Raw genomic sequence first — 21,707 nt, 5'->3', positions numbered from 1 at the left:
TCAACCTCTGGGGACAGGCCTGGGTCCCGCGTGGGACCCTGAGGGGGCAGGCGGCTCCCAGTCAGGCTCGGCCGGGAGCCCGAGGAGGGTCAGGGCAGCAGAGGGCCGGGCCGGACGTGAAAGGTAGTGACGGCAGAGCAGAGACGGTAGGGGAGAGGTGTGCAGGGCCGCACAGTGGCCCCAGCACCCTGTCACCAGGCGGCTGGCTGGCTGTGAGGTGCCGAGGGTCCCACACTGCAGTCCAGGACACAGGACACTGCAGTGGCCACGTGGGGGAGGACAGAAATAAGAGTCTGATGGCCAGTCTGGCCCTAACAGGGCGACACGCACCCTGAGAGCCAGCATCGGACGTGGTCCTGGGACCGGCAGGAAGCAGACAGTGTAAGGTCGCGGAACACCAACACCCTCCCATCTGGTCAAAACGGGCGCCTCCTCCCTCGCCCACCCTCCTCCAGATCACCCACCCAGCCCCAGACCCCACAGCAGGCCGCGCGGTGCCCTCTGCCGCGATGCTCTGTGGGGCTCACGGTCTCAACTCACGGGGCCACCAGCCCTGTCCAACCGGGCTCCAGCTACAGGTTCTCTCGAGCTACGGCCCTGATGGCCCACGAGGGCAGGGCCACGGGGCCCAGCCACCAGGGCCACGTGGATGGAGGGTGCATCTCCAAACCACGGGTGGGTTTGCAAAACCAGCTCTCCCAGGCTCAGCTTTGGGAAGGAGAGGCTGTCCTCGGCACGCTACATGGAAAGTGCCGGCCAACACAGGGCCCCCGGGGCTTCCGGTGGACACAAACGAGTGCCCCCAAGCTGGCAGATCCCCGTCGTCTCTGCCCTGAGCACCATTCAGACCGGGGGTGGGGGTGGGGAAGCTTCTCACAGGGGACTGAAAGGATGGGCCTTTCCAGGATGGGGCCCTCCACTCACCGTGCCTCTCCCAGCCCGCTGCTGCAGAGCCAAGGGAACCCAGGGGAAGCGCGCCCAGGGTCAGAGAGAGATCACAGGAGCGCCCAGAGCCAGGCCTGCCCTCACAGGAGGGGCAAGCCCTTCCACAGGTGTGGTCTGGCCTCCCAGCTACGCAGGGACACAGAGGTGCCCACGAAGGCTGCGGGGACAGAGGCGAGACGGGGCGTCCGTCCACTGTGTTAGAACGGGTGCTCCCTCCAGGTCAGAGGGGCATGAGCTGCGTGCCCTGGGGGGGGGTGTGTGCCCGCGTGTGTCTCCCGGGGGGCAGGTGTCCGCACGTGTGCACATCAAGTGTGTCCGGGAGAGACGAAGAAGGTCTCAAGAGACTCAAATGGAGGAAAACGGAAGGAAACCTTCACTCTTTACCCTTTTAAGGAGGTTATTTTCCCCACAGGCCACAGGCGACATTCCGGACAGTTCGGGAATTCGCGTCTTCAGGCGTCCAGGATGGGGACGAGGGGGCTGCCCGGCAGCAGGTCCCCACAGAAGGGTGTGGGCAAGCAGCCACACTGCCCCTCTTGTTCCCGTCCCAGCCCACGGGTCCACGAAAGCTCACGCCCTCCACACCGCGCCTCCGTCAAGCGGGCCGGGCTGGACGGCGCAGGGCCTGGCCACGGATGGGCTGCACGGTGACTCATCGGGCCCCAGGGCTCTCAGTCTGCAGGGAGCACAGGAGACTGGGATGGAAACATTTATGCAGCCAAGACCAGAAGGCGCTAAAGAAGCCAAGTCCTGCCAGAGGGAGCGCGGGAGCCAGTGAGGGAGGAGCTGACCGCGAGGGAGAAGGGCTTGGCGCCTCGGGACACCGCGGGAAGGAATCCTCCCGAGGGCCCGGGCGGGGCAAGAGGCCTTCGACGTGCTCCATCCTGTAGCTCAACGTCTGCCCACCTCCCGGCCACCAGATCGACACAGAGCGTGTAACGCGGCCACCACCACTCACACACCTGCCACGCCACGAGCTGGTGGAGACGCCACGGCGCCCGGAGACGGTGGCGCCCCGAGTGACAAGTGCCCGAAGGTTCACATGTGGGACCCACGGGGCTGCAGGCACGGGGACGCGGGGCATCGAGGGGGTGGTGTGTGCCCGCTGGCCAGCCGGGCCGAGAGCACAGCGGAATCACCCGGGACGCTGCCTCCAGGGGACACACGGACACACGTGCACACACTTCCCCCCAGGAGATGCAGCACACCCCCATGTGACCTCAAAGGCTTATGCTCTTTCCACACAGAGAAGCAGCTTATGACCTTCCCAGATCACCTGTGAGACAGGCACAGGACTGGAAAGGACCCAGCAAAACACAAACACGGGAGCGAAAACCCAGAGACCAGGCAGAGGTCCGCAGCGGGGTCACAGCCCTGGAGCCACTGCTCATCCGGTGGGATGACGAGGACCACGCAGAAGCGGGGACCCGAGTGCGCCCGGCACAGCCCCCGGGGACGGGAGGGAGACTCAACCACGGCACGCGGGTCCCTAACGACGCAGCCAGGGGGGCGGAGGCAGCCGCAGGGGGAAGGCCCGGGGGAGCACAGGCTGCACCACCGGCCAGAGCCCCGCTCCGGGAGGACGAGGGAGCCCCGCGCACCAACCCTCCTCCCATCCTGGAAGACCATCCGAGGAGCTACAGCCACGAGCTTCGGTAAAGGACACAAAATTCTCAAAGCTCTGGCCTTGGCCGGCTCCCCGGGGACCCTGGAGCTGGACCTTGGCAGCCCTTCCTCGTGGCTCAGAAAAGGGCCCCAGAAGCCCTGGTTCTCAGCCCAACACTGGCACTGGAACAAAGCACGGGCGGTCCTGGAGAGTCGGCTCGTCTCCAGGGAATTCGGAGTCTCAGGTAAGATCTGGGCTTTAGCACAGGGGTGGGAAGTGCAGGTTCTGGCAGGGAAGCAAAACAGCACGGCCTCGCGGACCGACGCGGGCGGCCTCACGTCAGGTTAGAAACAGTCCGAGCGCATCGACAGGTGCACGGCGCAGGAAGACACGGGGCACGCGCACAGTGGGACAGCATCCACCCGTGACGTGGACCGGCACACGGACCGGCCACGCGCCACGCTCAGCAAGGCAAATCAGAGGACAAGCCCTGCGTGACTCACATACACGTGGAAGCTAAGGAGGTTAAACCCGCTGTAAAAACTGGCAGGGACCTGGGCGGCTCAGAGTGTTGGTTTGGGCTCAGGTCACGGTCTCAGGGCTTGTGGTGGAGCCCAGGGTTGGGCGGAGCCTGCTCGGGATTCTCTCTCCCTCTTCCTTCCCCTCCCCTGCTCACACGCTTCTCCGTCTTTTGAAATAAACTTAAAGAAAAAAACCAGGGAGACGGTGGTTATGGAGGGAGGGGGGTGGGGGTAAAACGAACGACGTGTGAGGACACACACGTGAACGGGAGGTGACAAAGGCGACAAAGGCACAGAGACCCAGCCTACAGCCGACGACCGCAGACAGGATGACGGGAGGCCTCGCCAACACCACCACGGCGGGACTCTCCTCACAGGAACACACCATACGCCTCGTCTTTACAACGCGTGACGTCACATTTATCAAACGGAAAATTTAACAACGAACAAGAAAACCTCGCGTTCCCGCTTATAAGTATCCACCCAAGGGGAAAAAATACTATGCTTGCCTGTAAAAATGTACGTGTGTGTATAAAAACCGTAAAGCAGCTGTGACAGCCAAATCCTGGAATTAACCCAAACGTCCCTGGAGTGGCGGACGCACAAGCCACCCCTCTCTGAGCGGGGGAACTGCCCAGCATCAAACAGCAATGACCTCTGACCCGGCACCACGGCATCACGGCATCACGCCGAGGGAGAAAGTGCCTGAGGCACGAGGATTCGGGAAAAGTCCAGGGTCAGGCCTTGATGCTTTAAGTTCCTGGGTGACCGAAGAGATGACTCCGTTGCTCTGTGGCTTAGTCACCTGTGCCGTGAAGTAGGATTTGGCGCGTCCCTACCTCCTGTGGAAAACTGTCGAGTTTGAGGAAATCGTCGTAAGTGCTTCCAACAGCGTGTGGAGGGTGGTAAACACTCGGGACGTCCCAACGGCGCCAGTGAAGGCCCTGACTCTGGGGAGCCCACCCCGGTGTCTTCTCTGCCCACTGCCCTCCGCCCCTCTGGGGTGAACGGGAAGCGGGGGGAGGGGGCGGGAGGAGGACTGCCGGGCCCAAGAGAAGCCGTAGGGAAGAGCTGAGAGCCAGGGACGCGAGTGCGAGGGCAGCGGGAGAGCAGGAATCACGGACATCTCGCGAGAACCCGTCTTCCACGTTTCTGTGTTCTCTTTCCAGACACGACCCAAAGGTGGCCCTGAGGAGAGAGGAGGCAAGCAGCCCGGCCCCTGGTGGCAGCCTCGGCCCCTCGGCCTCTTCCTTGTCAGCGGAGAGACAAGGCGGGCGGGGCCGTGGGCAGCCGGTGCACCGCCCGGAGAGGGCCCCGTGCTCCTGGGCCCAGAAGGAGCCAACCTGAGACAGCCCGGCAGCCCCGCCCAGGCTGGCCTCACCAACAGCCGGCCTTGTCGCCTGCAGGGACGCCTCACCCCTGGGCCCAATTCCGAAGGCACAAAGAGGTGCCAGAACCGCACCCTTTGCCCACGCAGCCTCGGGGCCCAAGGACCAGAGCCGGCAAACCTCAGTTAAACCCAGGAGACGGAGCTTGGGTGGGGGGGGGGGGCGGGGGGGACAGCACCCTGCTTTGTGTGCTGCTGGGACACACTGGGGCCTTCCTTTCCTTGAATGTCCCCCTGCCTGGGAAGGGGCTGTCCTGGAGCCTGGCGAGCAGGCGGGTGGTCTACAGACACGAGCAAGCGTGGAGGCCGGCACCCGGCCCCGCCACGCGGACGACACGGTGAGGCTGGAGCCCCCTCGGCCCCAAGGAAGGCCCCCTGCTTCGGGAGAGAAGCGCAGGGCGAGGTGAGAAGCAGTCGACAGGCTGACGAGTCTGGGACGAGCTCTCGAGGCCTCCGTCCTCCTGGCTGGGTGACCCGGAGCCCGGCCACCAAATCAGATGACAGAGTGCACTGGCACAAGCCAGGGGGCCTCCGACAACGAATGCCCCCCAAACCACCGGCAAAGACGATACCCTTCGCCCCAGGAAGTGCCCGGAACACTGGCCAGCTGCGGGGATCGGACACGGGGACAGCCTAATGCGGTTTCCCGACCTGTGGTCAATGTTCACAGGATCTTCTTTCCAATTTGCCTTAATTAAAGATTAACATGCCGCATCACTTCCTCTCAGTCCGGCCACTATTCTTAATTGTGAGGTCCCTCAGCGGCCCGGGAATCACTCATCACCATAAGCAGCAGCAATGGACAACATCATGATTTACCGTGTCTCTCGGACAAAGCCGGCCAGATGGGCGCCTGGGGAACATGTGCGCTCACGTCGCGTCGGGGTGGGGTGCGGAGCAGGGGTGTAGAGCAGGGATGCGGAGGTGGGGTGCGGAGATGGGGTGCGGAGGTGGGGTGCAGGGGAGGGGTGCGGAGCAGGGACACGGAGCAGGGGTGCAGAGGTGGGGCGAGGAGCAGGGGTGCGGAGATGGCGTGCGGAGATGGGGTGCGGAGCAGGAGTGCAGGGGAGGGGTGCGGAGCAGGGACACGGAGCAGGGGTGCGGAGGTGGGGCGCAGAGCAGGGGTGTGGAGGTGGGGTGCGGAGCAGGGGTGCAGGGGAGGGGTGCGGAGCAGGGACACGGAGCAGGGGTGCGGAGGTGGGGCGCAGAGCAGGGGTGTGGAGGTGGGGTGCGGAGCAGGGGTGCAGGGGAGGGGTGCGGAGCAGGGACACGGAGCAGAGGCACAGAGGTGGGGCGAGGAGCAGGGGTGCGGAGCAGGGGTGCGGAGGAGGGGCGCCGAGGCGGGGTGCGGAGCAGCGGTCAGAGCGGGGTCAGTCCGCGGGCAGAGCTGTCCGTGCGCCAGATCAAGCGAGCACATGAGGCGCCCCCCCCAGTCCCCGGACGGTGCACCCCACAGCTGTCACACAGGCGAGGCGCCGGGGGGGCGTCAGGGGGCAAGAAGGAGAGCCCGCGAGGAGTCCGTGTGCGCAAAGACGCCGCGCGAGACAACCTGCGAGTCTAGTGAACGGGGTGTTGTTCAGAGCGCCCTCGTGTGATGGCGGGAAGAAAGGCCGTTCACCTGCGCGCTCTACTTCTGAATCACGTGCTGGCGGAGGGTGGCCACACCGCGTGGCTCTGCCAGCTGGGCCCTCGGGGCGCCGCGCAGAGAAAACGACAGCTGGCGGTGGGGCCGGGCCCACCCGGGAGCCTTCCATTAACATCAGCTTCCCGGTTTTATTCCTTCGCCTTCCTTCAAAGAACGAGCAGCCTCATTTAGCTAAAGTTTAACAGGGAGCACACACGTCCACAGAAACGGAATTATTTCTGTGACAATGGACCGGCTGGGAAGGCCGCGAGCCTGACGGCACTGTCACTTAAAGCCCCGACTCAGGACTTCACAGCCCGGAGGCAGTAAGACAGCTCCCGGCCTCGGGCGCGAGGGCCCCCCCGGGGCCCTGGGGGCAGCGGCCAGGGCGCGCCACGTTTCAGTCTCTACGGGGGGCGCTGCGAGCACGGTCCCCTCAGGCCAGAGTCCGTCAGAATTTTTCTGGGTCCAGAAGCCGGGCGACGTGGTTCACGACCGTGTGGACTGCGGCCGTTCCGCCACGAGGCAGAGCCCCGGCCGAAGTGAGCGCGATTCGCCGGCGGGGCTCCGGACCGGGTCCTCCAGCCGCGTCGGGGGATCAAGGCCCCTGGTGCACACGCTTCGGGGCGGGGCTTGGACGTAACCTCATTCGGAGAAGGCGTTTCTCTCATGCGAGAAGGGTCCTGTTGACGTTGGGGAGGAGGGGCCGAGGGGCCGTCTGGAAAGCGGGGTGGGCACGTCCTCGCACCCCTGCCCGGTGTCACAGGCACCCAGGCCCCTGCTCCAGGGCGCCCCGCGTAGGGAAGGGGGCTGCCACACCAATCCCCGTGCCCACTCACCTTGGTGGGGGCCCCTCCTACAGACACAGCCCCCGACCGACCCCTTGGCGGGACCCCACGGTGACCCCACGGGAACCACCCGGCACCCGAGCCGCGTCTCCACGGCGGTGGAAGACGTCTTCGCCGCACAGAGCGTCTCTCCAGGCACCTGCGCGTCTACGGGGCCCCGTGTGTCCCGGCGAGCTAGGCGGCCGGGCTCTTCGGCCCGACCGCCCTCGTAAAGGGCCGAGGCCGGCGGGGCGGCCTGCGCGCGTTCCTGCCAGACCCCGCCGTCACCAAGGGGCCGGTGACGCTGCTCTCGCTCGGCGCCGCCAGCAACCCGGGCTGTGCCGTCCTCTCCTTCCCGCCCGCATCCGCTACTTCGACGCGCGGTACGTGCGGCTGGCGATGCCCTTCCAGTTCCCGCCGCGGGGTTCTCCGCCCCGCCTGCGCCCGGCTGCCAAGGGTGCCCGCGGGCCTGCGGCGAGCCCGGCTGCCGCGGCGGGCCGCGCCTCCTGCAGCTCCCCGGGGCCGGCGGCCCCGCCGGGCACGTCCGGGGTGCCGTACGAAGCCACTCTGTGCCAGGGAGACCCGCCGACCGCCCGGCCCGGCGGGCAGCCCCTCCCCGGAGGGACGCGGCCCCTGCTCCCCCCCCGTGGTTCCGGCCGCCGCCCCGAGCGCGTCTGCCCGCCGGCCGGCGTACCACCCGCACTCCTGTGGCAGGCCCGGCTAACGCTGCAGAGGGACGGGGGCTCGCCCGGGGACGAGCTCCTCACGAGCCCCGCGGAGCGGGTCCCGTTTGGGGAGAGCCGTGTGGCTTCCCTGGCCGGCCTCCTCCTCCACAGGCCCCGCTCAGCATCCCGGAGCACCTCACCCAGGCCTCGCCCGGCGGTGCAGGAAGGGAGAGGCCCGGGACGGCTTGTCCCTAAAGAGAGTGGGGGGGGGGGGAGGCGATGCAGCAGACGAGCCAGACGGGCGATGAGGGGGCGTGCCTGGCGGGTAGGGAACAGCATCGTCTGAAGGCGCGGAGAACGAGCTTCCCGGCATTGGGCTCCACTTATGCACACGCTCCAGAGCTTGGCTCAAACCAAGGCTTTGCAGCGACAGGAAACCCTGCGAATCCGGGCTGCAGTGAGTGTCGGGGCAGGAGCCGGCCGAACACATCTGACTGGTCCTGGCTGACAGGTCCTCAATTCTAATGGGTGATTCCACGGTTGGCGTGTCCGCTGGCCGGCACCGGTCTCTACCCCTACCCCGGTCAGACGACGACAACGACAGAATTTATGGCCGTGTTACAATCTGGCCCTGAAGGGCTCTTACCTGGTTACCCTTTAACACTGAGAGAGTTTGGCCCTCGCAAGTAGCACCAAGAGCAAAGAAGTTTGCCTTGATCTTTCTAAATTTGCCACCATCGGCGGAGTCTGAGAGTGTCACCCGCATGCTGATAAAGCACCACAAGACGCTTCCTGCCCCGCTGTGGCCTGGCAGGCAGCCGGTGCCCACCGCCAGGAGCTCTGGGTGGCCCGCGAAAAGCTCTGTGCCTAAAGCCTCCGCCACACCATTTGACATTATTTGCGGAAAGGCTGGTAACATATGAAACATAAAATACGAGGTTCAATGATTAACCTTAATCCAAAATGTACATTTACCACTCTTGCTACATTTATATCAAGATCTTCCTGGTTGGGGTGCCTGGGTGGCTCCATCGGTTAAGGTCCGACTTCGGTTCAGGGTCACGATCTCACAGTCCGTGAGTTCGAGCCCCGTGTCGGGCTCTGTGCCGACAGCTCAGAGCCTGGAGCCTGCTTGGGATTCTGTGTCTTCCTCTCTCTCTGCCCCGCCCCCGCTTGCGCTCTGTCTCAAAAATAAAGATTAAGAAACAAAAACCAAGATTTTCTTGGTTGAACAGAGAAAGGAGACGGGCAAAGGGAAGGTGTCTCTCTGGTTGTAGGAAACCCATGCCTTTGAGAGCTTTGATTTTTTATCAAAACTTTACTGTTTAGGGCAATTTTACTAGGTTTGCAACTGAACTGAGAGGGAATGGAGGGAATACCCACACACCCTCCCCGCAGTGACACCCCCACCGGACGGAGCGTTTGTCACAACATGCATGGGATGGACCTACATCGACACGTCACCGTCACCCAGAGTCCCAGTTCCCATGTGGGCTCACTCCTGGGGTGTAGACAGACCTATACTGACACATGTCCTTCATTAAGGCATCACAGAGAGCACCCACTGCCCTAAGACCCCCCCGCCCTGTGCCCTGCCTATCCACCCCTGTCCTCCCCCACCCCTACCACCCCCCCCCACCCGCCCCTGGCACCCACCCGTCCTCTACCGGCTCCCTGGCCCTGCCTTTCCCAGAAGGCCACTCGGCTGGGATGACCCAGGGGGCGGCCTCTCCAGACGGGCTTCCTTCACGCAGTAACCTGGGTCGAAGGTGCCTCCGCGTCGTTCTTGGCTTCGCGGCTCCCTTCTTTCCGGGGCAGAGTAACACTCCTTTGTCTGGATGGCTTCCACTCTTAGGGATATTTTACGTTCCTCTGCAAGCTAACGGCCAAGGCGTGCGTGCCGTCTGCAAGCCTGTCTTCAATGCTGATGCCACTTCTTTGCAAAAACAGGATTTGGGTCTTGTGGTTAAGGAGCTTCTGTAACATGCCATTAAAACACTTCATGCTTGAACAACCCCTCCCCTTCCGTTTCTGCTCCTCAGTGCGCTGGCACACCCACGCGGCCTGTGCCGGGGACGGCAGGCAGGTGTGAGTCCCACGCCCGCATGTCCGGAGAGGCTGGCAGGGGGCAAACAAGGAAGTTGGGAGCCCCTGGAAGGGAAGACGCTCCCTCCCTCCAGGAGGCTCAAGCAGGACAAGGGGCATCCCGGCTGACGTGTGAGGGCCGCCCCTTCCCGTGCGACATAATTTTTTACTGGATTGGATGCCGGACGTTGTGAACGTCCCTTGTTGAGTGTTGAACTTCACACTCAGGCTCGCCTTTTCAAAAGGACTGAAGTTCACTCTGGAGGACACTTCGTTCCTTGTAGATCTGCGGGATTCTCTGGAGAGCTGTGTTTAAGCTTTGTTAGTGAGGTCTGGGGGGGCCTAAATACTCCAGCACCCCTTCTCTCCTCTTTGTCGTAAACGCTCAAAAACACCTCTATCCTGACCAGCGAATTGGGACACGGACCAGCGTGATGCACACTCCGGGAGCTGGTCAGCTCTCCAGACCTCGGGGGCCCTTTCTCAGCGTGGCTCCCCACTCCCCAGCCCGGTCTCCTGCCAATTCCAGCTCCCTCAGGCTTCCAGAAATCCAATCCCGTCCCCTCAACGTGGTCCGGTCATCCTGCACTGCTAGGAACCCCTCCTGACTCCGGACGGGTGCCCGGGTGAGAACAGGGGCTCACTGCACTCGCTTCCTCCTCAGAGGCCACGGTCCCGCACTGCCTACCGTCCCAACGTCTCAAAACAGCTCATTCTTTTATTTTACCCAGCTTTTGATGGCTTATGGCAAGCCCCCTTACGTTACTCATTCACGGCCAGAGGCGGAAGGACCTAAATTAATGTACAAATACATAGCAACAGACACCGACAGCCTGTGAGTTTGCAACCCAAAGGAGGGGTGAGGCTCACGGGTGTTCAGCGCTCCTCAGTGAAACAGCTGACTGGGGCTGGGACAGCAGACACGGAAACCAGGCCTAGAGAATCCGATCCCACGGAGTTTCTCAGCATTCTGGCTAAAGGGATAGTTTTAGAACCCAGCCACAGGAATGTCAGTCGGTGGTTCTCAAACGTTTTCTTTCGAGCGGCAGGATCGTTTCTTTAAACAAATCGTATAAGGAGGCCCAACGTCTGAGACACCAGGAGGTCCTGCTCTGACCGGAGAGGAGGTGGGGAAGCCGGTCCTCTGGAACATGAAGGTGCCCCAGGAACAGCAGGCCCCGTGGCGACGGGCGGCTGTCGCACGTGCCATGCAGGTCTTGTCCGCTGACCCCCCATCCGGGGACAGATGGGACACACTGACCACGGGAGCTTTTCAAGGACAGAGCCAAGAGAAGGGTCAGGAGCCACAGAGAAGCAAGGCAGCGTGCAGAACCGTGGCTTTCCAGCAGTGGGGTGAGACGTGCACCCAGGAGGCTGACAGGAGAGCTCGATTTCACAAGGATGAGTCAGAACTGAGGGGTGGGGGGAGGGGGAGGGAGAAACCACTTCCTCTGGCTCTGAGCCTCTCCCTGACGAGCCAGGTCGACCCAGGTCTCCAGCAAGACCTCCTAGGACGTGCCACTGGCGGACGGCCCCAGGCAGAACCGCGTGTGCGCTGTCCACCCCTAGCCTGTGCGAGCCTCACGCGCTGCGCTCCGGCTGCCGCTGGCACCTCGCTCTCAAAGGACTAGAGGAAATGTGCAGAGAGCTCCAGGCAACGGCCGAGAGGGGCCCAGCTGTCCAAAGAGTCAACAGCAGCGAAACCATGGGGACCGCGCCTTCACGGTGTCACAAAGTGCCCGAGGGTGAGTGGGGAGCGAGGCTGCGCGGAGGCCGGCTGGCACCTGGACACCTACGATCCCTTCCCGTGACGGAAGAGGCCGCATGGCGGGTCTGCGGACTCCCGTCGATTTTTCTCTAACGAAAGGCCTCCGCGCAGACGGTGTCCGTTCGGCACGCCCCGGTCTGGACACACACCTTTGCACACGCCCAGGACTGCCTGCCGCCGGAGTCGCACGGATGGCAGTGCCGACGCGCAGGCTCCCGCGGGCATGGGCGCGGAGCTCAAACGGGAGGGGGTGCCCGGTGGGCACCCCCCCGCCCCCCGGCTCGTCCAGAATTTCAGGTTCCGACACTCGGCCCCGGCCGATGTCTGCGGACTCGAGGCGGGCCTGCAGTGTTTCCTAACCGGCCACTCCTCGCCCGGCCAGCCTGCGGCAGACTGAGCCCCTCGGCTTCCCCGAGGGGAGCATGCGCAGCGATCCTCAGCCACGCTCGTGCCCCCGCCGCTCTAGGCCCGGCCTCGGTCTTCACAGAGGTGGTGCTTGCCTGAGTGCTCAGGCTTAGGGTTAGGTCTCGTGAGGACGAGACCCAGAAGGGCTTCGTAAGCGTCTCAAAGAAACCTACTGCCCAGGCATGGGCAGGGGCTCCCGGCTTCCCCCAGCTCAGCTAAGCAGAGAAAATGCACGAAAGGCAGTGTGGGCAGTGTTGCCCCCCCCCGCTAACCCCCCCCCCCCAAGCAGCGCACCGGCTGGGCTGTGCTTCCCGCCAACGACGGGCTCTGATGCTTGGCAGCCACGTCGCGTGGGGTCCCAACCGTGAGCCGAGTCCCGCTGGCTGCCCTGCGAACCCCTTGGATGGACACGCACTCTCCCTGTGGCAGCCACGGGAAATGGGGGCCCAGCCGTCCGGGACCGTGCCGGCGTCTGGTGAGGCAGGCCGCCTGGTGAAGGACAGACCCCACCCGGGGACAAGGACGACAGACGGCGGGTGTCCAGCATCACGCAGTTCCAACCACGCCCCCAAGCACCCCCACTTTACCCAGGGTCATGGGGCGGCTGACCGCAGAGGGAGAAAGCAGGGCCTGGCAATTCAGAGACTGGGTGTCCTCCCTCCGGGGCGCTGCATTGCACCTCAGGGGTCCCTCTGTGGGTGGGGGCACAATTCTTTGTCACAGAGGAGCAGGGCTGGCGGGGGTGGGGGCGTGGGGAAGGTCGACCGCCGCATGCAGACAGCGCTGGACCTGGAGCACCTGGGAATGAGGGTGAGGGTTCCCGGGGTCCCCTCAGCCAGGCAGGCCTCCCGGCTTTACTACATGTCTGTGCTCTGCGCCATGCCCATTACCGAGCTGCATCTGCAAATTTAACTAAATGAAAGCTGACCAGACTTGATTTCCTTTGACGTTTCCCTATCATCCCATCCTGGGGACGGACAGAAAAACCTGCAAACGAGTCCGGTTCAGCACTGAGACAATCCTGTTACAGGGCACCAGCCACGTGGGAAGCACGCTGTGTGCCAGTGAGGACCCTGGGCCTCAGAGTGGCCAGACTGAGGCTTAGGGCCACCGTGCCTGAGCTCAGGCTTCCCACGCGGGCAGCACTGGGTGCTCGGCGACGGTTACGTGGGCCAGTGGATGCAACACACTCAGCGCTTAGCAAATGAAGCCTCGCGTGAACGCTCTGGAAGGGGAGATTTTTATATTCACAGGAAGTCTCCACGCATTGCAAGACGTCCGCGAGATGCTCTCGTCCCTGGCCACGCAAACGCCAGCTCGGGTTCAGTGGACTGAAACCCTAAAAGCAGGGTTCTGTCCCTTATGCTAACTAGTCGCGAGGGCCGACAGGTGGCCACCTCTGGTGCCCTGAGACCTGGCAGCCCCAGGCTCGTCCACGTCAGCGCGCCGGCCTCAGGGCCGTCCAGCTCGCTGTGAACTCAGCAGGGCGCGCAGAGGGGACCCCCGGAGCTACCGGGAGGTCCTCCCCGGCCCCGGGGCCCAGTGGGGCCGTGGGCCAGCAGGCCACGGGCTGAGGCGAGCAGTCCGCGGCTGTGTTTACGTGACGTGTCTTGGCTATTTCAAGGCTTAGGTTTTTATTTTATTTATTTACTTTTAACTCAAGAAGAAGTTTTAACTTTCTCATGACTCATTTCTTTCAAAATCGTGTCCTTGGGCACTTGCAGCGTCGCCATGGTGCGAGGGAGCAGCCGGCTGAAGTAGGTCTCGGCTCACAATGGCATCCGCGGTGTCACGATGTCATTCAACACTGTAAGAAGCTAACAGATCAGGATCATGGCTCAATCCTAAGTCGGAAAGAACGCCGGGTGTTAAAGATTTATCCAAAGGAAATTTAACACAGCATTCTCTGTTGATAAACGTGTATGTTTCCCAAAACAAATATCTGAAAGATGTGAAGCTATGATCATTCAAAACACCTTCTAGCTCGTTTGAAACAGGCTCTGTGAAAACAGACCGTGAAGGGGGGCCACGCTAGCCGCCACCGTGCAGGTGACCGGAGGGGCGCCCAGTGCCGACGACCCGCGGGCCGCCAGATGCCTCCGTCTCCAGCCTGAAACCAGCCTCTCTCCCCTCCGGGAGGAGCACACGGCAGCCTCCACGGTGCCAGCTGCTGCCATCTGGCTCATTCACGCTCAGAAATATGAAAGATGGCCCTCAGTTTTCAATCTCACAACTTCAAAAGGACTTAAAAAGAGAAAAGCCACCAAGAGGGAGGTACGAGGTCAACGAAAACGTGATGTCCCTGACAACCGCATTAGCTGGCGCAAGCAGCCAGGGCCTGCAGGTCCTAGAGGCCCTCCAGACCTGACGCGCGCGCCTGGGAACGTGCCTGGGGACGGGGCGGCCCTGCCAGCCTCTCTCCAGGCCGCCGGGATGCCGGGAGACAGCAGCTACTCGCGGGGCGGTCAGGCCCTGGGACTGGGGACCGGGGCCATCCCCACCGGCACAAGGGCTGTGGCCGTGGCTGGTCACAGAGCCTGCAGGGCAGGTGCACTCCGGCGGTTTCCAGAGTAAAGGGAAGGAGACAGAGGAGACACGATTCATCCCCACGGCAGAGAAACCACTCTGCTTCCTAACGTGCTTGCCCCAAATACCTGCTATTTCTTAGGTTTAAATTTCTTTCTGCAAATGCCTTTGTGAAATTCCTAGGTTAAATTCTCTGTATAATTTGCACACTATTCTCTAGGTTCAGGAAATTTACTGTTTAGTTTCAAAAACAAGCAAGAGTACTTAAGTTCCAGTAGGTGACGATGGGTCATCACCTAAAAGGTATATAAAACTTACTTAACGATGCTTTCAAACTTAAGAAAGTCGTATCAGCGGGTGAGGAAAAGCAGTTAAGTCTGGAAACTTCCATAAAAATGCATGGTGGGCCTGGGCTCACCGCCACGGCGTGGGCGAAAAGTAGCCGGCAAAAAAATGGTTAACGCCGGCCTCCTCGGGAGGCCGTCCAGCAGAGCACAATGGGCGGCCCTGGGAAGCCTATAAAGCCAGCGGTGCCTCCTCCGAGTCCGCAGCAATGACGGGCGTTCTGGCCGGTCGGCCTCGTGCCCCAGGCAGGCGTCCCCTTGCAGGACCACCGCTCAGGCATTCTTCGACGGGGGGAAGCGAGGCCAGAATCCCCGCCACCCGAGGGAGAGTCTCGGCCGCACCTCCAGCCTGCCGGGAGTGCAGAGGCCGCCGACAAGCCCTCCCAGGGACATGAGAAGGGCCTGCGCGGAGCCGGCCTGGGCTGGGGTGGCCGGCTGCATCGCAGGTGAGTCTCGGTCCCGGGTTCCCGGTTCTGCGTTCGGGTCGGTGCCCACCGTGCAGCCTCTTCCGTCACGGGAGGGGAGACCGCGGGCAGGCCCGGCTCAGTGGTCCCGCGTCAGGTGTGGCACGCTGTGGTCACAGCTGGACGCGGACGGGGGCACACAGGCCACCCTGCGGTGAGAGAGGCACCGAGGCTACAAAGCCTCTACTCCACACACGAACCCGCACCTGGCTCAGCCCCAGCGGGGCTGCGGGGCAGAGGCTTTTGCAAAGGTCCTTTCTGTAATGCGTGCCCAGCGCAGCAGTCCCCCGACTCCCCGGCGCTCTGTCGTTAGGTTGGTCAAGCGAGGCCCTGCCTCCGGTTAGGACGTTAGCCAGTCAACGAAAACGCTTGCCCGGCGACACGGCCGGGTGGACCGGTGTTCCTTCACAAAGATACACACCCAGCTGCCCTGACAAAATGTGGTTTTAGTTTCCTTTTTTTTTTTTAATTTTTTTTAATGTTTATTCATTTTTGAGACGGAGCATGAGCTGAGAAGGGGGGGGGGGGGGCGGGGAGACACAGAATCCCAAGCAGCCTCCAGGCTCCGAGCTGTCAGCCCAGAGCCCGACGCGGGGCTCAAACCCACGAACTGTGACATCGTGCCCAGAGCCGAAGTCGGACGCCCAACCGACTGAGCCCCTGGTTTTGGTTTTCTAGAGCTGGACAGGCAGTGGAAACCCGAACCGAAACGAGACCACAGTGACACGCGCCTTTACACATCCACGGTCCACCTTCGCGAGGGCGGTGTCAGTAGCAGGCCCATGCTAGTTCCCGCGTCCCGTCCTTACAGCACGGTGACAATAAGAGTATCTGTCCAGGATCAGCGGGTTCACGTGCGTGGGAAAGGAGCAGAGCACTCACTTTAAAACTGCCCGCGCAGCCTATGCTGGCGACGGCGGGAAGCGCGCGCCGAGGGCCCCTCGCTGTGTCTTCCTCCGAAGACGGTCGGAAGCGGCCCAGGTTTCCGAGCTCAGAGAGCCAAACAGGCGCTCTGCGTGCTCCTTACAGACAAGTTAACGAGAGAGGCTTTAAACGCTAGACATTCATGAGGTCCCCGCTGGTGCTGTCTGCTACACACGACACAACACAGAGCACAGACGTCTCCACGCCCGCCGAGCAAAGCTTGCCGAACGCTTCTCGGTCACTATCTGACCTGAAGGCTGAGACTGGTCTTTCTCTGCTCTGCTTTTCGGGGTTTCCTTTGGAGCAAGACTCCTGAGCAGGGGTTCGGTGAGTGTCTGGTCTGGTTGGGCAACACTTCAAAAGTGATCCCCGACCGTCTCACAGGGTCAAACAAAAACCCTCGGAAGAAACACAACTCAAGGCCGTTTTAACGCGCCAGGGCCGGCTTCCTCGGCCTCCGTGGGGGCCCCCGGCCCCGGGAGGCCGGGAGCACCCCCAGCGGTGGCGGCCCACACACGGCCGCCGACACCACTCCCCTCCCTTCCCCCCGACTCTCGGGCCGAGCCGGGTCGCGGTGGGCGGCCTTGGACACGAGACCTGTCGGCGGCTGAGGCTTTTTTAACGCAGTTTCTAGGTTACAGACATCACTGCAGAAACGTACTCGCTGTTTCAGATAGTTTATCAAAATGCTGAGCGAACACTATTTCCTAAGCCAAGGACTGTTTTCGGTACTTCAGGTCATGTCACGAAGAAAGTTCCGTGTGGGGGCACCCGAGCGTGGGGAGCAGGAAAACCTAGATCTGTTTTCTGTCGCATCGTGAGAGGCTCTGCTCCAGTTTCCATCGAGCACCCCGGGTCGGCCGTCTTCACAGACGCTGGGTTTTTCCCTTCCCATCTTGGTCCTCTTCCCAACAGCTGCCGAAATAAATTTGATTTCCTCTGCTGGCAGATAGTACTTTTCCTGAGTTCCAGACCCAACGGCCGCGTTCCTTCATGAGCCTGCTGTTCGGCTATTTTTAAGAAAGGCGCCCACCGCGCGGTAGCATGACTCACCGCCCAGGCTCCGGTTCGGACTGAGCGGCCCGGGAGCCCTGGGGACAGAAAACGGGGCACTTTCTGCACTTAACTCCCCTCCCTCGGCTCAGTGACAACCACATCTCCGAGACGCCGGGACCTCACGTCCCGCCCCACCCGTCCCCCCGGGCCACCCGCCGCCACGGCGTCCGTCCTGGCGGGGAGCCGTGAAAGACTCGAGTCACAGACTCACTGCTCTTCCGTCTCTTCCTCTCAGGTGTGCGGGTGGTGAGCGCCACCCGGCGGGCCTGACCGCAGCGGCCGCCGCCCCCCAGGGGCCCAGGCGAGGCGCCGCCCGTGGTGTGGACATGGAGGGCCTTTTCCGGCTGCCCGGCTGCCCGCGGGACAGACCCGCGCCGCCCCCAGCGCTGCCCGGGAGGAGTTCGGATCTTGCAAACGCCTGGCTCCCTTCACAGAGCATCGCCTGTCTTTCCGGAGACGGACTGACTGTTCGCGTCGGGCTTCTGTGAGCCGTGCGGCAGACCTGGACAGCTGTGCCCCCGGGGACACGGACGAGACGCCCCCGGCGCCCGTCTCTGGCATGGAGACGCACGCGGCCGCTCACAACGGCACCTCCCCGGAGCTCAACCTGTCCCGCACGCTCCCCGGCAGCGTCCTGGCCAACCGGACGGGCGAGCTCTCCGAGCACCAGCAGTACGTGATCGGGCTTTTCCTGTCCTGCCTGTACACCATCTTCCTGTTCCCCATCGGCTTCGTGGGGAACATCCTGATACTGGTGGTGAACATCAGCTTCCGGGAGAAGATGACCATCCCCGACTTGTACTTCATCAACCTGGCGGCGGCCGACCTCATCCTGGTGGCCGACTCCCTGATCGAGGTGTTCAACCTGGACGAGCAGTACTACGACATCGCCGTGCTGTGTACCTTCATGTCCCTCTTCCTGCAGATCAACATGTACAGCAGCATCTTCTTCCTCACGTGGATGAGCTTCGACCGCTACCTCGCCCTGGCCAGGGCCGTGCGCTCCGGCCCGTTCCGCACCAAGCACCACGCCCGGCTGAGCTGCGGCCTCATCTGGATGGCCTCCGTGTCCGCCACGCTGGTGCCCTTCACCGCGGTGCACCTGCAGCACACGGAGGAGGTCTGCTTCTGCTTCGCGGACGTCAAGGAGATCCAGTGGCTCGAGGTCACCCTGGGCTTCGTCATCCCCTTCGCCATCATCGGCCTGTGCTACTCGCTCATCGTCCGGGTCCTCGTCAAGGCTCACAAGCACCGAGGCCTGCGCCCCCGGAGGCAGAAGGCGCTCCGCATGATCTTCGCCGTGGTCCTCGTCTTCTTCATCTGCTGGCTGCCCGAGAACGTGTTCATCAGCGTTCACCTGCTGCGGCGCACGCAGCCCGGGGCCGCTCCCTGCCAGCAGTCTTTCCGCCACGCCTACCCCCTGACCGGCCACATCGTCAACCTCGCGGCTTTCTCCAACAGCTGCCTGAACCCCCTCATCTACAGCTTCCTGGGGGAGACCTTCAGGGACAAACTGAGGCTGTACATCGAGCAGAAAACCGGCGTGTCGGCCCTGAACCGCTTCTGCCACGCCGCCCTGAAGGCAGTCATCCCGGACAGCACCGAACAGTCAGACGTGAAGTTCAGCAGCGCGGTGTAGGGCCGGCGGGGCCGGGCCGGCGGAGCCCGAACACCGGGTCGGCCCCGCGGCGAGGCGGAGGAAGGGCTGGGCCGCACGCCACGGCCCGAGCCCGGTCGGAACGTGCCGGACCGTCCGTGCCCCAGCTGCGGGCGCACCTAGGCTCTGAGGAGCCCTCACCGCCAGCCACCTTGACCCCGGGCCGTGCGCACAGCACCGGGGCTCCCCACCCCCGCTCACGGCGGCAGCTCGGGGCGCCGGCGGCTGGGCACGGGGACCAGCGTGGGCTCACGCTCCACTCCACGCCCACTGTGTCCCGTAGCAGAAGACGCGTCTCATGCCGGCCAATGAAAGCAGAGAGGAGGGGACGCTCTGGAGGAAATCCCTCAGTTTTGAGGTCGAGCCGCCATAATTCTGCCATCCTCGGGAAAAATGAAGTCTGGACAGAACACACTGAGCAGATCTGACTTGGACGCTGTGGTCCGTTCTCCACGTCTGTGGCACGTGGCTTCCTTGTGGTACGGACAAGTGTGCTCGGGCGAGACAGGAAGGGAGAAGCCCTTCTCCCGGCAGCCCGCTCAGAACAGCCGCCCGCCGTCACCGGCTAAGTGACCCTGAGCACCCGAGCTGCCTCTGCCGGAAGGTTCTTCTCCAACCAGAGCCGCCGCCGCCGTCCGGGTCGCCGGCCCACCGCTGCCCGTTTACGGTGTTACCTGCACCCACGCCACCATGGACCGAGACCGCGAGGGGCAGGTCGGGGGGGGGGGGGGGGGGTGGAGCCAGCATGCGCGGTACAAAGCTGGCCTCTGGGAACCATGGCGGGGGCGAAGATGAAGGCAGCGTAAACCGTTCACCCTAAAATGTAGAAGAGAAAACCTCGCGACCGCCAGGAACGGTGAGGCTTTGTCAATAAAACACAGTCCCATGCTGATTCTCAGGGCTCCGGGTTGTTCCCCGTGGATGGGGGGCGGGGGGCGGGGGTGGGCTGGGGCCCCGGCAGCGCAGTCGGTCTTTCCTCACGAGGAAAACACACACCCGGGGCTTGCCGCCCATCCTCCCTCACGAGGTCGGCGTCAACATCTGGTCACCCGCACGCACCCCGTGTCTCTAAGATGTCAGACACTGCCGCACAACCTCCAGGGGCCAAAGTGAGCTTCACTGCAGACGGACCACATGCCCTGGCTCTTCCAGAAGGTTCTGTACTGTCCGCATCAGGCGTGGAGTCTGTAGTAGCTCAGGGTGCTCCTGAGGCGGCTCGGTGGGGGTGGCTTCCCGTCCTCTGACACGGGCCAGCCTGGGGACCCCATCCTCTAATGCGCACAAGCTACGGCCCCTGCCTTCCGACGTGGCTGAGGCCAGAGGGCCCCGTCCATTCATGCTGCCTGGAGAGCCGTGGCCTCCAATGCGGGCTATGTCTGGGGACCCCCGGCCTCCAGTGAGGGCTAAGCCAGGATCAAAGTGAACCCTACTCCTCCCGCCCCACATACTCCACTCAGGGGACCGCCTCCCCAGAAAAGTGGGGCCCTCAAGGACCTTCACACAGGCAAGGCTTCCCGAAGGAGAGGTGAGACAGTGTTTAGGTAACAGGAAAATGAGCCATCTGTAGTTTAAATGGCTTTTATGGGTGCAAATCACCAAGAGACAGAGTATCCGTCCCAAGTAAATATTTTCAGTGACCAACCGTGACCTCGCAGAAATGCCGTCTCCAGCACCGAAGTCCCACTTAAGACTCACTTTCTAAATAAACATCCCAAATGCAGGACAGGAAGACCGACCGACAGCTGGGGACGGTTCCCATGAACTAGCAGGTCAGGCGTGTGGAACACCACCCCGCGGCGCTGTCCCAGGACACCCACCCTCCAGCCACGGTGAGGGTGAGCCGGTGATCTAGATGCCGGAGTAACTTCCAGGGAAGAGTCCGCCCTCCGCCCTCCGCCTCCCCAGAGCCCGCAAAAGCCACAAGTCCGCAAAGGGCACAGACATGCCGTTGACACACCTCGTCCTCTAAGAGCCGGGAGGGGGTCTAAGACGCCTTCCCTCCCGCGTCCTCAGAGCTCTCTGTGAACAGCTTCTCGGGGGCGCTTTGCCCCCGCCCAGGGCCCAGCTGGGGCAGAAGGCACTGCCCAAGCCCCTGGCCTTCATTCCCTGCTCGTCACCAAGTCCCCCCTTTGGCCCCAGTGCTGACGACTCCCAGTTGCAGAGCCAAGGCACAGACGGGTGCCCCAGCCTGGAGCGTCTGAGACGTGCAAGGGGCTCATCAAATGTGCCCCGTTCCCAGCGTGACGAGCGGTGAGGGACAGGTGCTTGACGGAGTGCAGGGCTGGGAGACCCATGCTGTCTGGCCGTGGTTCTCGAGGACGGGTGGGGAGACGGACGACACACTGGGGAATAAGGCCAGGCCTCGTCTCCGATCCTGCCAAAAAACCCACGAGGGGCACACTGCCCCCGTTACCCAGAGTCCTGAACCGCTCAAAATCTTCAAGGGTAACGACGTAGCCAGGAACCGACGCCCGGCCCCGGTCTCCAAAACCCACATCCTTTCCTCTACGGCACCCGAGGATCAAGAGGTCAGTCAAAGTCACAGGCTCGACCCTGTCCAGACGGGATGTTCTGGGCAGGAAGGAGCAGAAGGGAGATCCCTTCCAAAGACCTCTGGGCAGGAACCGTGTCTGAGCAAAGCCCCGAAGCATCGGTCAGAGGGGCCTCCATGAGGGCCTCCGTCCTCGTGGCAGACACCCCGTGAAAGCTGGGAGAGGCTGGCCCTGCGCCCGGAAGCCAACTCTTGCTCCCGAATGGCCCCTCAACAGGCCTTTTGCGCTGGCGCTTGACCGAGGCACAGGTCCAACGGGGTCAGACACAGCTCCTACCTCTAACCTCTGGAAGCTGTGTCCAGATGTGGAAGCTGGCAGCAGAACTGAGGGTCCAGTGGATAGTCACTGGAA

At 62.9% G+C, this 21,707-nt stretch overlaps 2 protein-coding genes across 2 annotated transcripts in view; one reads left to right on the top strand and one right to left on the bottom strand.

Moving 5' to 3' along the window:
- Positions 1–21,707, bottom strand: part of CUNH7orf50 (chromosome unknown C7orf50 homolog) — a 109,248-nt gene that overhangs the window by 52,752 nt on the left and 34,789 nt on the right. The gene's annotated exons all lie outside the window — the stretch shown is intronic.
- GPER1 (G protein-coupled estrogen receptor 1) lies at positions 14,890–19,531 on the top strand. Its single transcript, XM_019422416.2, has 2 exons — positions 14,890–15,149; positions 17,383–19,531. The coding sequence occupies exon 2, from the start codon at positions 17,707–17,709 to the stop codon at positions 18,784–18,786; it is 1,080 nt and encodes a 359-aa protein (XP_019277961.1). The 5' UTR covers positions 14,890–15,149; positions 17,383–17,706; the 3' UTR covers positions 18,787–19,531.

This window comes from Panthera pardus, unplaced genomic scaffold, assembly GCF_024362965.1.
Source record: "Panthera pardus isolate Hobbes unplaced genomic scaffold, ASM2436296v1 HiC_scaffold_4, whole genome shotgun sequence".
NCBI classification, from domain to species: Eukaryota; Metazoa; Chordata; class Mammalia; order Carnivora; family Felidae; genus Panthera; species Panthera pardus.
This window is presented reverse-complemented; position numbering and strand designations above follow the sequence as displayed.

Excerpts from the sequence above, each read along its gene's own strand:
- GPER1 (XM_019422416.2), top strand. The coding sequence starts at position 17,707 with ATGGAGACGCACGCGGCCGCTCACAACGGCACCTCCCCGGAGCTCAAC.